Source organism: Sinocyclocheilus grahami, unplaced genomic scaffold (assembly GCF_001515645.1).
Source record: "Sinocyclocheilus grahami isolate Dianchi unplaced genomic scaffold, SAMN03320097.WGS_v1.1 scaffold134.1, whole genome shotgun sequence".
Classification (NCBI taxonomy): Eukaryota; Metazoa; Chordata; class Actinopteri; order Cypriniformes; family Cyprinidae; genus Sinocyclocheilus; species Sinocyclocheilus grahami.
The window spans coordinates 143,436-159,669 of record NW_015505313.1 but is presented as its reverse complement, the minus strand read 5'-3'; the positions used below and the strand labels follow the sequence as shown (position 1 = coordinate 159,669).

General features: G+C 38.1%; 1 protein-coding gene across 3 annotated transcripts in view; it reads right to left on the bottom strand.

Moving 5' to 3' along the window:
- Positions 1–10,587, bottom strand: part of grid1a (glutamate receptor, ionotropic, delta 1a) — a 309,894-nt gene extending 299,307 nt beyond the window's left edge. For all 3 annotated transcript variants that reach the window (XM_016279802.1, XM_016279803.1, XM_016279804.1), the window contains exons 1-2: positions 10,236–10,587; positions 4,845–5,000 (exon numbers count right to left, since the gene is read on the bottom strand). In XM_016279802.1, coding sequence (XP_016135288.1) covers positions 4,845–5,000; positions 10,236–10,314 — 235 coding nt within the window. In that variant the 5' untranslated portion in view covers positions 10,315–10,587. The remainder of the gene's footprint in view (positions 1–4,844; positions 5,001–10,235) is intronic.
- Between the last annotated feature and the right edge of the window lie 5,647 nt (positions 10,588–16,234).

The following is a 16,234-nucleotide window of genomic DNA, read 5'->3' as shown; positions in this document are numbered from 1 at the left end:
TGTATTTTACCAGAATGAAGAAATGTGACCAAATTTGATCTGTGATATTTAGCAGTCTTGTATCAATTGTTACGTTATTTACCCTCACAATCCTAATATGAGATAACCATCATCAACCTCATAAAGATGCTTTTAGGAATATTCATTTTTCCGGACCTGTTCAATTTAGAAGATCTCTCCACCAATAAGCGATGTTTTGAAATAACATTTTGTATTTTGATAAGTAGTCTAAGCCCTTTTAGAGGATGAAGAGTGTCCTTATTGACTTATAAAAAAGAAAGCACCACAGACAAGATGAAAGAGGAGGAGACAGAGTAAGAATTAAGAAATAAATCCGTCATCTTTACAAGAGGGGAGAGTCAAACCTTTCAAGCAAAGAAAGTTCTGACAGCATCCAGGATGACCATTCCTATTTCCTGCAGCCTAGAAGCCAAACAGATTTGGAAGGGGTTTAGAAAGGATTAGCAGGCGAGAAAAAAAGCTGAAGGGGTGAGAAGAGATGAAAAGGAACAAAAAGAGCCATTCAGATGACTCGCTAAAAGTTGTTTTCACACAGGACGTGACACTTCTCAAGCGATTTCCCCTTCAGGTGACTCTATTTCTCCACATCAGCACTTTTTCCCCAAAAAGCACAGCAGGACACATCAAGGCCACATTTGCCTCTCGAACATTAGCTTGACTCGTCACAACAGGAATCTGCTATCTTGCATTATTGTCTCTCACCAAAAAAAACTGCACTGGTTCATTGTCATGCAGTAGCACTGTTCATAAAAACACACACACATCTCTGCACTAGCACACTTACCTACTATGGAAGATGTCTGTGCAGGTGAATGATTTGGTGTGTGTGTGTGTGTGTGTGTGTGTGTGTGTGTGTGCGCGTGTTTTTGTGACATATGAGGACCCAAATTTGTATGACATGGGTATGACATAGGTATTACAAGGAGAAGGTGGCTTATGAGGATATTACTCCATGTCCCCATTTTTCAAAACGCTTATGAATCATACAGAGTGAGTTTTTTTTTTTTTTGAGAAAGTAAAAATGCACAAAGTTTCCTGTAAGGGGTAGGGTTGGTGTAGGGCAATAGCACATACAGTTTGTACAGTATAAAAACCATTACGCCTATGGAATGTCCCCACAATTCACAAAAACAAACCTGTGTGTGTGTGTGGGGGGGGGGTCACATAGCTGTAATGAGTAATTAGATGTAATGCCCATACTGGCAAAAAAATGCAGGTGAGATAAACACACAGTTGGGTCCTTACAATACACACTCGAGCCACAAACTCCTGCTGTGTGTCATCTGTCCACCTACAGGATCTTAAGTCATTTTATTGACTGGTAGGCAAAAGGCTAGAACTATGCTTTGCCAAAACCGCATGTGTTTTGCTGATAGAGGAGATTAAGTGTTTTTTTTTCTGTGTGTGTGTGTGTGTGTGTGTGTATGTATATTTGACAGGTGAGTTTCTTCTCAGTAGGGTGAATGTGAGCTAAAGAGCAAAGTGAAAGGTTATCACCACTCACCTGTCACTCAAAACCAGGGAAGCTAATCAATCCCAGAACCCCTGGATACCAGACAGACGTGCAATACTCTATGTCCTCAGGATGGGCAATCTTTCCTTCTGTCATTTCTAAACACTCTGGGGAAGGATTCACCAAACATTTTTAAGAATAAAATTCTTCTTGTCAACCATTTGCTTATTATTTTTTATCTTTAAATTATGTATTCCCAAAAAACATTTCTTAAAGACCTCCTGTGGTGAAAATCAAGTTTTTAATGTTGTTTACATGTCTATCTGGTGGTTTTAATATGCTTAAAAATTAAACAAGTGCTAATTCATCAGTCAACACCACTGCTGAGCATTTTTTTTTAATTCAGCTAAAAAAAACTTTATAGTTTATAAATTCGGTTTGATACAGCCCCTGTTTTCTACCATCACAGACATGTAACCAATCCAGTCAACTTGCAGAGAGGGGCTTTTCATATAATTAGCAAAGCGTTATTACCTAAGGATGTTGATTTTTAGAAGATAGCTGCCTGAGATGGCGAACGGGAACATGGTTTGTGTGACATTAGCAACACGTTATTAGCTGCTTGATAACGTATCAAGCCAAAGGCTAATGATATCAATTATTGTACGTGTCTGATGTTGAAGAGACGACCCTGTATAATTCGCTCTTCGTGTTTTTCTTTGGAATCATTTTCTGGTTTAGACATACAGGGTATATGGCTGTGATTGAGTGGAGGTAGGGACTTATTTGCATATTAATGTAAATATTATATCCACGTTTACTAAATGAGGGAAGATGTTTTAAGGCATGAAGAAATAATTTTTACAGGGAAAAAACTTTAAGACTTTAAGAATGTTCTTAGCTTTTTTCTTAACATAGTTCTGAAAAGAAAACTAATAAATAATTTGAATTCATAAAATGAATGTTCCTAAAATCACTGTAAATAACTTACTTAAATGTTTGAATAACTTATAAGTTATTTGAAGTTAACTTCAACTTAAATAGGGACCTCGTTTTTAATGTTTAATTTATTTTCCATCTTTGAGAACTGACAAGAACTTCTTAAGATATTTGAGAAGTAACTGCACATAGGAACATTCTAACAAACTTAATTATTATGAAATGTAACAACTTTGTATTAAGATTTTCAGTTGGCCCCTGGACCCTTTCTGCAATATGAGTATTTTATTTTATTTATTTATTTATTTTTAATAAATGAATATATGTATATATGTGTGCGTGTTTCTGTTTGCGCACAGCTTTCCCTGTCAAACAAATAAAAAATCAAAATTTCAGGTCGGGTCCAGAAAAAGGTTGAGACTCCATCGAGTTCCAATGCTTTTCTCCCCTCCGCGTCCCCGCGCAGCACAGCAGTGTAGCACCGTAGACTGTGTAGCACACATTGATCATCACATCACATCACAGTCACAGACAGAGAGCCACAGAAGTGAAGCCCCCCTCCTTTTCCAGTTGTGTCTTGGTGTGGATGTGAGTGGTGATGAACAAAAGACTAAGCTACCTGTGTCTCCAATTTACAGCTAATTATCCAAAAGACAAAAGGAAAGCAAATATAGTTAATTTGTCTTGTTAACATCCATGACTCATGAGAGAGCTACCATGTAAGTTAGCTAAAATTTAGCTAAGGTAATAGGAAGTCTAGTAGGTTAGACGAGTGCGCGTTCTTTCACTGCATGATTCAGTTTATTAAAATGCATTTAGAATGATCACAAAATTCAAGATATGGGGGCAGAAATCTATATATTTATTTATATCATTGCATATAGTTAATCAGTATCACGCGAAGACTGACGTTTTTTGCACCAAAAAGCAGCATGATTACAAATGTGATATTGATTTTATACAGCAGTTCAATAAACAAGAATTTAATATTAAGACACTTACGTTTTAGACACAATATTTTGCTACTTCGCCAACAAATATAATTCCAATTTGTGTCTCTGACATGAGCTGTTTTGTTCCTGAATGAATCAACCGTTTAAATGATTCAGTTCAATCCCAATGACTCACTTATTAACAGTGACTTGCTGCCACCTACTGGCAGTTTTAATTTCACATATAAAGTATCTTTTCATTTTTTCATTTTTTAATAATTTCAAATATCAGTATTCAACGTTTTATGTTTAAAATATCAAAACACTATTAATGCATTTGTAACTGCAGGTTAAATGCATTCATATCCTGCATTAAACAGTGTGTAAATGCATCTAAATGCCACTTCTAATGCAGCTTCTGTGTTTCCTCTGCATTGCAAAGATGAATTTTGTCAATACTGATTTAATTTGCTTGGTAACAGCCCAAATGACTTATTATTCTAATTGACTGATTCAATTTAAAAATTTGACTGAAAAGATGATGCACACTTTTAGAAAAAAAAGGGCTTTATAAAGGTAAAAATGCCCATAAAAGGTAAAAAATCAATTTAAACTTGTTGGAAAAGATTACCGTAATTTCTATCACTGCTGTGAACTGATCACCACACAGAATATGCAGAATATCAAAAACTTTAGGAGTCAGCTGTCCACTGATTAAGATATCAGCACAATAACACACTCAGCAAAATATCATCTAATTATCGTTATCGATAAAATCCCCAAAAATATTGAGATATTTTTTGTCAATATCACACACCCCCAATATATTTAACGTTTTGTTTAGAAAAAAATTTAATAAATATGAGAAGTGCCCTTTTTTCCACTTGAGCCCCTGCCCCTCAAAATGTCTGTGTGCACGTCCCTGAATATGAGAGAAGTTAGTCGTGATAATAACGGCTTATATCAGGTAGCCACGATCAAACTGAGGATTTGCTCATATGAGGAAAACAATGAAAATGTCTGAACTGGACAGATGATGACAGCTGGCCTTCATGCTTGATAACATAAATCAAGTTGTGCTACATTCATTCATCAATGTCTGTGAGCGGCACTGATGATCCAGCTTGCCTGTGTGACACAAACACACTCAGCATGTTACCACATATGTCCTCAGCACATTTCCACATGGCTATTCTTGCACTGGATTCTGATTCCAAGAGGTGCCTAATTTAGCTACTTAGTTTCATCATCAGAACACACTGACAACACATTACTTTGTTTGATAGGAAAAGAAGATTTCAAACAGAAATAAAGACTGAGAGGAGGAAACCAACACTTAAGGAAATCCCACACCTGCAGCTATTCTACTTGCTGACGTTAGAGCCTCACAAGAAGGTCTGGAGATATCGGGTAACTGCTCGAGCAAACGGATCGGACATAAAGATAAAGTAGAACGGCATGGTTAATCGATTGCTGAGAGATACCAGTCACTCACTCACCTTCCTGTACTGCCTGGAAGGGGTTGTTGGGCTCGATAAGTTTGATAGAATGGGTAATCCTCTCACTCTGGAGGATGTCGTCGTTCAAACTCAGGTCTGAAATGGCAAGCTGAAAAACCTCGTCATCCCGTATGGCGTTCTGTTCAAAAATAGCTCCTGTTGGATGAAACAGAATGTTTGTTATTAACACATCATTCAAGTCATTCCAAACTTTCATATCCATTTAAGGGGTAAAAATGAAGGGAACGCAGATTCATCATGTGGGTCAAACTGTTGAAACTATATTATACCCCTTGAGATTACCAAGAATGCAGCGTATAACCATCAGATACAATTTACAGCAACTTGCTCACCTGTCAATAGCCAACGGCATTTCAGGAGTGAGTTCAGCACCATGGAGAGCGCAAGTGCTGGAAGTGCTGTAAATATTCTATACGCATCCCTAATTTGTCAAGGGCGTTTTGCAATCTGTGGAAACACAGTGGGTTGTAAGCCTACAGGAAGATCTTTTATGTCAAGGGGATCTTATACGTGACAAGGTGCATCAGTTATAAATATGAGCTGTTTTTTTATGTTGCTGGAGTTAGCTGTGTCCTTGAAAGGCATAACAAGTGGACAGGTCATACAAAATATTCAAGACAGATGAATGAAATGGAAAAAATTAATGAAGTAAGGGATTATGCTCTTATTGCACAACTACTTACAAAATAAATAAGCAACTGGATATGAAGTATTGATTTGAGAAAAGTTTTTTAATATCTTACTGGTAGATTAGCTTAAAGCTTCCACAAATGAAAACAACCGGCTTAGCAACAAGACATCCACTGATGCAATATTACAATATTAATTTAAAAACTATTAATTTGCAATCCAAATGTTTCGAATTGCAAGATGCTGCCAAAGTTGCACTGATATGAGAAGAGAGAGACCAGAAATGACACCAGAGCGCTGATCTGTTGCCATGGTCAATGGTGAAATTTCCAGTTTAGAGGTCAATTTACAAAAATATTTTACTCTTCTATGCCACAATTGACCTATCAGATTCACGTATTCCAGTGGGCCATGTACTAAGCAGGGTAATTTTTTCATTCAGCTGTTTACAGATTAATCCTAGACATAATGCTGCACAGAGCAATTTAAATGTTGACTTCACATGACTGAGTAACCCATAAAGTGCTGTTTCACTAACAAGTCCTTGACACTTGGAAATACAGCCCAGTATTAAATCAGAACGTGTCTGGACGCAATCAATACGGCTGATTTGTGCAGGACTATAAACAGTGACCCACTGATGATATGACATATTGAGATCAAGGCGACAGTGATAAAATGTACAGAGCAGCCGGCTTGAAGTGCCAAAGGCAAGAGGGTCTGGCTGCAGCCTTGCACTTGCTCGCTCAGACACTTGCGCTTCCGCTAGCGACGTCACTTGCAGTCTTTATTTTTTATTTTGTTCTATGTTTTATTACTTTTTGTTTGAATCTCTCAACATTTTATAACAGTAGCCAGGTGGTGAAGACAAGAAAAAATAAACTAAATTACAATGTCACTTGCAATCGCCACTTGCACTCTCCGCTACCTGCGACGTCACTTGCAATCGACACAAATCGTGCGTGTTGCCAATGGAGACAAGACGCTGTGGTGGTGATTAAACGATTAAAACTAATTTAGTACTATAACATACAGGGTCCTGCAAGAAAAAAAAAGACCCGCAAATCCGTGGCCACAGAACAGCAGAATATGAGCGCATGCATGAAGTCTCTCGTTAAGCGTTTTCCTCCTGTAGAAAAACATAAACACTTAACATGGCTTAATGTATTAAGATGCTATTAAAATATCAAATTAAATATACAGTTTATTATTATAATGAATATGTATATAGTATTTTCCTCCCATACCGCAAAACGTGGCATAATGTGGCATAATGGACTAAAAAGGCCAAACTCAATATGCTCCTCTACATTATTAATATACATAGGCTAACTAATATGTACAGGCAAGCAGGTGAGCCCAGAATAAACGCAACATGCACAGTTTTGTGTTAAGCGTTTTTCCATATAGAATAAACTGTCTACAGCTCTTTTATATCATTGTCTTTGTCCATTAAGCTACATTATGTGTTTTATTTATAATGATTTTCTATAGGGGGAAAATGTTTAATGTGCAATTTAATGCATTGTGTTCTGTACTCGTCTGCTTGCCTGTACAGAGTTGATCCTTTTAAAATAACAATGCATTTCAAAATGCACATTCATATTTGTTGGTCTGTATATACTTTGAGTCAACAGCAAGACATATAGGCTAGGCTTACTGAATTGTCTTTATCATCTTAATCCATTATCATGCCACATTAAGCGTTTTGCTGTATGGGAGGACAAGTGAAAGTTTGCACATTGTGTTCATAGCCATCTATTTGCCTTGCAGTACATTAAATAATAACTATATATCGAATTAGATTTTTTTAACCGAACTTAATGTATCTTAATACATTATGCCATATTAAGTGTTTATATTTTTCTACAGGAGGAAAATGCTTAACGAGAGACTTTGTGCATGCGTTCAAATTCTGCTGTTCTGTGGCCACGGATTTATGGGTCTTCTTTTTTTTCTTGCAGGACCCTGTATGTTATAGTACTAAATTAGTTTTAATCGTTTAATCACCACCACAGCGTCTTGTCTCCATTGGCAACACGCACGATTTGTGTCGATTGCAAGTGACGTCGCAGGTAGCGGAGAGTGCAAGTGGCGATTGCAAGTGACATTGTAATTTAGTTTATTTTTTCTTGTCTTCACCAGCTGGCTACTGTTATAAAATGTTGAGAGATTCAAACAAAAAGTAATCAATAAATAGAACAAAATAAAAAAAATAAAAGACTGCAAGTGACGTCGCTAGCGGAAGCGCAAGTGTCTAAGAGTGCAAGTCTGAGAGTGCAAGTGCAAGGCTGCAGCCAGACCCTTCTCGCCAAAGGTGTAGGAGAAGCAAATAGGGCTTCATTTATTTACATACACGGCTAGCCATCAACAAACAGCTGCTGAGGCCTCATGCCGTGCACTGAGGCAACAAAAGTGCGCTCATTTTAATCACTTCGCCAACACATGCAGGTCAAAGACAAATAAGGATGTTTAAGGTTATAAAAAGGAGAAATCCTTTCAAAATCTAGTAGGGATGTAAAGATTAACTGCGAGCAGGTTGAAAATCGATTCAAATATGTGACGATTCAAATCGGTTGAGATGCTAAACAAATCGTGATTCATTTAGGGGTAGGAGTTTATACGAATCCATGTCTGAGGGGAACTTACTGTCTTTAGAAAAGTTTAGATGGTATTTTTTCTGTTTTTCAGAATATTCATTCTGTTTTTGCTTCAAATTTCGAAATTATACAATCCAATTTAGATTAAAAACTGCTCATGTTGCATGTATGCCGCATCTTTGTTTGGATCAAGATTCAAATGCAGTGGTTGCCTCTAATTTTAAATGGAAAGAGCACAGACAAAGCCTTAGTTTGTTTATATGAAGAGATTCTTTTATTTGTGTCACTTATTTATTTGATTTGGGGTTTGTTTTAAAATTTCTATTTAGTTTTGTTATTTACATTTACATTATATTTAAATTTTGTTATTTAGCAGACGCTTTTATCCAAGCAATAATATGCAAGTGCTGTATTAGTATATTATTATAGTGTTATATTTCAATTTCACAAAGAAATGTGCAGCATTTTGTCCAAGCAATAATAAAAGGACACATTTAATTTATAATTTGTCTTAAATCTCTAAATCTCATAAAAAAAATGTGATTCGAATCGTGAAATCAAAATCGTGAATCGAATCGAATCGTGAGTTGAGTGAATCATTGAATCATTAAAATCTAGTCTAAAACGTGTGCAAATTTCTTATACAGCATACAATCTTTGTATTTGTCCTGGATTCATAAATTTACTGTATGAAAAAAAATACGTTTACACCGTTCTCTACAAAACTAAAGAAGAAGAAGTGCTAAAATACTTTCCTTGCACTTTAAATATGTCCATGCAAGGTATTTTTTTAACAAATATCCCAACATTTTAAGTCATTAATATCAAGATGATTTCTTTAATTCACTCCACTTGTCATGAGTCTTTTCATAAATTCAAAATAAAATCATAAGCGTACTCTATGTTTTATGGTTTTCTTGTCACATGACAACAAAAATGGCTTTCTTTATTTTGGTTAAACCATGCTGAATTTGTTTGGCAGATAAATGTTTTTCAAATATTTTTTAATACTTTTAAATGTAATGTATTTTTGAATAACATCTAGACAACAAAAATTGGTTCACCTCATGTGACTATACAGAACACAACTAGAAGATTATTATCCATTACCTAAACCACCAGGGAAAAGTTATAATCTATACCAAGGATAAACTATTAAATCAAACCATTTAGACCTAATTAAGTAGTGTAGCAATAAAAGCCTGAGAAGAATTATATACATAGACTAACTGGTAACTAACAAGAAGTCAGAGCATGAGATAAATGCAGTAAATGTTCATTCTCTTGAAGTGCGAATCTGTCTTACAGTAGAGTCTATGCTTCAACTTTGGGACTTAACATCATCCTTCTTTAAAACTAAGCTTCAAATCCAATTTTGAGTGATCCTGGTGATGAGAAGAACAGTCAAGCGCACCGGATGATGCAGAACATCCACTGCATACAAAAGAGAGGTTCCCTACCAACAGAAGAGCACTAGATTTACAACGCTTTACGCATCAGAACACGGCATGAACCCGTGTTATTTAGCCTAATACGATCACATTTCTGCAAGTAACATATTTAGGCGCCTAAACTGGAGTCAGAAAGCAAATCGATTTCGTTCCCATCATAAGTAACTAAAGAGGGCTGAATGCTGCATACTGACACAAGGCTGCCAAGCTCACTAACACAAACGACTGATAAAACAAAAGCGTCTGAGATAAATGTTATACAATCTAAACTAAGAAGGCATCAGAACAAGTAGAAGTTCTGTTAAGAAACGCCAAGCGGGCACGGGAAGAGACCTCAATGAACGAAATTAACATTTCCGTCACGTTCAACAGAAAGTTCAGGCTTAAGGCTGGGGAGGGGTGGACTGGAGTCAGCCCTGAAACAGACCGAGAATAGCCGTCTCAATTGGCTTATACGTGTATCTAAAATCATTCGTGAAGCCTACGCGTTCAGCGCCACCTGAAATGCACTTTGTGGACCTGTTTGCCAATGTTTCCTGGCAAGTTAAAGCCGTTATCAAATGTCAAACAGTTCAGGGGAGCGAATACGCCTTCTATCAAGTCCAATCTGCACGCTTCCGACTTTAAAATACGATGCACTGAAGAAAGCCATCCGTGATTCAGCGGCGTCTGTCCGAGACCGTGCTTACCGATGTGAATAATGGAGTCCGCGCGAGCTGAGCGGCACTGCAGGATCCATAAGGAGAGGCTGATCACGAGCAACTCCATCTCCAGTTCTCGCCCCGGTGTATCATCCACGCGTCCACGTCGTTTCAAAAATCCAGTTCCAGAGAGAAAAAGAGCGTCCGCGAGAACGACCACTGTGGAGGAGATCAATGCGTCACTTCTATCTTTCTCCGAGATCTATTCAAATTGAAAGTGAGAGGAGATGTTCGCGGGGAAAAAGAAGCTCTCAAGGGAAGGAAAGCAGAAAAGGAGGGGTAGGAGAGCAAGGGAAACGACGGGGGTACCACGATCAGAGGCAAAGCAACGGGTCCGTGCGCTTCAGCTCTCAGTGTGGTTTGGATACTGCTAACTGCAGCGCAGAGAGAGACCTCTCTCTCTCTCTTTCTCACTCACTCACTCTCTCTCTCATAGCTAGCAGTCTTTCGCCTTTCGCTCCACGTGATCGAAGAATCGAAAGATCGGAACGGTACGGTAAAAACCTAGGAGAAATTAAATCTGCGCGCACCGGAGAGAGTCCCCAGAGCGGAGGGGCGGCGGGCGGTCTAGCTCAGCCCTGAGAGCGTGAAGTTCGGCCCGAGCACCGGGAAGGAGAAATCTCTTCAAACATTCGATACTAAGCTATGGTTTTCAATTGAGAGGCTGGTTTTGAACTCTGGGCTGTTGCTGATACGGACGGTTCAGATTTACCACAGAAGTTCGCCGCGCCGATATAGCGACTCCAGAAGTGAGAAGAGCGACCGCGAAGAGTGACCTCCATTTCTCGGTGGATATTTTGCCCGGTAACGTTAGTGTCTATAGTGTCCCGCAAGCACCCTGAAAAAGAAAAGAAACGGAGTCGGTAGCAACCGCGCAACGAAGGAAAACAAGTGGGTATTTGAGACTGAATGACTGTGACTGACTAACGTCGAATCTATACTATGGCGTAAATTACACGACACATTTTTACAACAGCAAAAAAAAAACATTACACAGATGAGGTGAGTCGTTTAAACGATTCTGGCGTCTCGTGGAGTTAATTCTATCTCCCATCACTGAGAGAGAGAAAAAACACCTAAATGGGACTCGAGTCACGTTTTTTGTAGAAATGTTCCTGAATACTTTTCTGACATTTTCTCTAAGTAGGATGGAAAATGATAACCTTCACCTTACAATTAAAGGATATTTCTTGAGACGACACTAACAGAAATATCTCTTAATTGTTTGGTGAAGGCTATCAGGTCGTCAGCTCGGATCAGTCGGATTTGGACAGCGCCACAGCGCCCCTCTGGTCAATCGGAAGAACTGCCTGTCGCGAGGCGTTCTGAGAACTCTACAGATGAGAGATTTAGCCTAGTTCTGCTTCATAAAATGAGCAGAATGTAAACTTTTGAATGCAGTGAATGTATTATAAGTTCATTGACTTGTTTTTTGCCAAATGTTTATTTTATTTTCATTTCAGTTTCCTTTCCACAGGTAAACGTGAATCATTAAAAAAAATATTTTTAATGAATTAAAATCTTAGCATATTAGCTAAGTGAAAGAAAATGATAATTAACAAAACAAATCTTAACATTTTCACTCTCACAGATTTAATCTTCAATGTGCTGAATCCATCATATAAAAATGCGATATGATATATAGAAACGAATGGGAACTAAAGGAACTAATTTTTTTTTTTGCATAATATATAATAATATAATTTCAATTCATCCCTCTTTTTTATAATGTAAGTAACCATGGCAAATGCATGTCATATGTGTTAACATGGAATTAATGTGATAGAATCCCTTACTAACCATATATCCAGTCTTTAAACTTCATTGTAATGACAGTGTAATGGCAGTAACTTTTGCATGATGTTCTCGTAAGCATGCTGAGAAGAAAGCTAACTTCCTCATTTACATGGAGATGAGCAGGTCTTGAATCAGCAGAAGGACATCAGCTCATCTCCTTTTTGTTATCTACACACATTTGTAAAATCTGATGACAAAAACAAGACCTGCTACATCTTTACCTGACACCGGTTGGGTGACTACCTCTGTTGATGGTCAAAGACAAATAAGGATGTTTAAGGTTATAAAAAGGAGAAATCCTTTCAAAATCTAGTAGGGATGTAAAGATTAACTGCGAGCAGGTTGAAAATCGATTCAAATATGTGACGATTCAAATCGGTTGAGATGCTAAACAAATCGTGATTCATTTAGGGGTAGGAGTTTATACGAATCCATGTCTGAGGGGAACTTACTGTCTTTAGAAAAGTTTAGATGGTATTTTTTCTGTTTTTCAGAATATTCATTCTGTTTTTGCTTCAAATTTCGAAATTATACAATCCAATTTAGATTAAAAACTGCTCATGTTGCATGTATGCCGCATCTTTGTTTGGATCAAGATTCAAATGCAGTGGTTGCCTCTAATTTTAAATGGAAAGAGCACAGACAAAGCCTTAGTTTGTTTATATGAAGAGATTCTTTTATTTGTGTCACTTATTTATTTGATTTGGGGGTTGTTTTAAAATTTCTATTTAGTTTTGTTATTTACATTTACATTATATTTAAATTTTGTTATTTAGCAGACGCTTTTATCCAAGCAATAATATGCAAGTGCTGTATTAGTATATTATTATAGTGTTATATTTCAATTTCACAAAGAAATGTGCAGCATTTTGTCCAAGCAATAATAAAAGGACACATTTAATTTATAATTTGTCTTAAATCTCATTTAGTAAAAAAAAAAATGTGATTCGAATCGTGAAATCAAAATCGTGAATCGAATCGAATCGTGAGTTGAGTGAATCATTACATTCCTAAAATCTAGTCTAAAACGTGTGCAAATTTCTTATACAGCATACAATCTTTGTATTTGTCCTGGATTCATAAATTTACTGTATGAAAAAAAATACGTTTACACCGTTCTCTACAAAACTAAAGAAGAAGAAGTGCTAAAATACTTTCCTTGCACTTTAAATATGTCCATGCAAGGTATTTTTTTAACAAATATCCCAACATTTTAAGTCATTAATATCAAGATGATTTCTTTAATTCACTCCACTTGTCATGAGTCTTTTCATAAATTCAAAATAAAATCATAAGCGTACTCTATGTTTTATGGTTTTCTTGTCACATGACAACAAAAATGGCTTTCTTTATTTTGGTTAAACCATGCTGAATTTGTTTGGCAGATAAATGTTTTTCAAATATTTTTTAATACTTTTAAATGTAATGTATTTTTGAATAACATCTAGACAACAAAAATTGGTTCACCTCATGTGACTATACAGAACACAACTAGAAGATTATTATCCATTACCTAAACCACCAGGGAAAAGTTATAATCTATACCAAGGATAAACTATTAAATCAAACCATTTAGACCTAATTAAGTAGTGTAGCAATAAAAGCCTGAGAAGAATTATATACATAGACTAACTGGTAACTAACAAGAAGTCAGAGCATGAGATAAATGCAGTAAATGTTCATTCTCTTGAAGTGCGAATCTGTCTTACAGTAGAGTCTATGCTTCAACTTTGGGACTTAACATCATCCTTCTTTAAAACTAAGCTTCAAATCCAATTTTGAGTGATCCTGGTGATGAGAAGAACAGTCAAGCGCACCGGATGATGCAGAACATCCACTGCATACAAAAGAGAGGTTCCCTACCAACAGAAGAGCACTAGATTTACAACGCTTTACGCATCAGAACACGGCATGAACCCGTGTTATTTAGCCTAATACGATCACATTTCTGCAAGTAACATATTTAGGCGCCTAAACTGGAGTCAGAAAGCAAATCGATTTCGTTCCCATCATAAGTAACTAAAGAGGGCTGAATGCTGCATACTGACACAAGGCTGCCAAGCTCACTAACACAAACGACTGATAAAACAAAAGCGTCTGAGATAAATGTTATACAATCTAAACTAAGAAGGCATCAGAACAAGTAGAAGTTCTGTTAAGAAACGCCAAGCGGGCACGGGAAGAGACCTCAATGAACGAAATTAACATTTCCGTCACGTTCAACAGAAAGTTCAGGCTTAAGGCTGGGGAGGGGTGGACTGGAGTCAGCCCTGAAACAGACCGAGAATAGCCGTCTCAATTGGCTTATACGTGTATCTAAAATCATTCGTGAAGCCTACGCGTTCAGCGCCACCTGAAATGCACTTTGTGGACCTGTTTGCCAATGTTTCCTGGCAAGTTAAAGCCGTTATCAAATGTCAAACAGTTCAGGGGAGCGAATACGCCTTCTATCAAGTCCAATCTGCACGCTTCCGACTTTAAAATACGATGCACTGAAGAAAGCCATCCGTGATTCAGCGGCGTCTGTCCGAGACCGTGCTTACCGATGTGAATAATGGAGTCCGCGCGAGCTGAGCGGCACTGCAGGATCCATAAGGAGAGGCTGATCACGAGCAACTCCATCTCCAGTTCTCGCCCCGGTGTATCATCCACGCGTCCACGTCGTTTCAAAAATCCAGTTCCAGAGAGAAAAAGAGCGTGCGCGAGAACGACCGCTGTGGAGGAGATCAAGGATGCGTCACTTCTATCTTTCTCCGAGATCTATTCGAATTGAAAGTGAGAAAGGATATTCGCGGGGAGAAAAAGAAGCTCTCAAGGGAAGGAAAGCAGAAAAGGAGGGGTAGGAGAGCAAGGGAAACGACGGGAGTACCACGGTCAGAGGCAAAGCAACGGGTCCGCGCGCTCCAGCTCTCAGTGTGGTTTGGATACTGCTAACTGCAGCGCGGAGAGAGACCCCCCCAACCCCCAACCCCTCTCTCTCCCTCTCTCTTCCTCACTCACTTTCTCTCAAAGCTCGCAGTCTTTCGCGTTTCGCCCCACCACGTGACCGAAGAATCGAAAGATCGGAACGGTACGGTAAAACCACGGAGAAATGAAGTCTTGCGCTCGCCGGAGAGAGTCGCCACAGCGGAGTAGCGGCGGGAGGTCTAGCGCAGCCCTGAGCGCATGAAGTTCGGGACAATCTCCTCAAACATTCAGTACTAAACTATGTTTTTCAAATGAGAGGCACAACCCCTAGCTGGTTTTAAACTCAGGGCTGCTGGAGGGAAAGAAACGTTGCTGATACGGACGGTTCAGATTCTCCACAGAAGTTCGCCGCGCTGACAGCGACTCCAGAAGTGAGAAGAGCGACCGCGGGCGCTCCGTTTATCGGTGGATATTTTGCCCGGTACTGTCTATAGACCCCGCTAGCACCCTGAAAAAGAAAAGAAACGGAGTCTGTAGCAACCACGGGACGAAGGAAAACAAGTGGGTGATTGAGGCTGAATGACTGTGAATAGTGAATGACTGACTAGCGTCGAATCTATAATATGGCGTAGGTATACGCATTTTTACAATAGGTAAACATTATAAAGATAAGGTGAGTCGTTTGAACGATTCTGGCAGCTCATGGAACGAATTCTTTATCTCCGTTAGGTATTGAAAAAACGCGTAAATGGGACTCAAGTCAACGTTTCTTGCAGAAATGTTCCTGCATACTTTTCTGACATTTTTCTCTATATAGGATGAAGAATGATAACCTTCACCTTACAATTAAAGGATATTTCTTGAAACGACACTAACAGAAATATCTCTTAATTGTTTGGTGAAGGCTATCAGGTCGTCAGCTCGGATCATTTGGCCGTGGACAGCGCCACAGCGCTCCTCTGGTCAATCGGAAGAAGTGCCTGTCGCGAGGCGTTCTGAGAACTCGACAGATTAGAGAATTGTTCTGCTAAATCAAATGAGCAGAATGTACCTGGTGCGCTTCGTGCTTTTGTATGCAGTGAATGTATCACAAGGTCACTGGCAATGTTTTTCTGAAAATGTTATTTACTTTTCATTCCAGTTTTTCCTCAGGTAAACAAAAATATATATTTTTTAATAATTTTAATTGAAATCTTAATATTAGATCATTTTGCTTCACTTGAAATACCACATTAGCTAAATGGAACACACTGATGATTAACACAACAAATCTTAATGCAGTA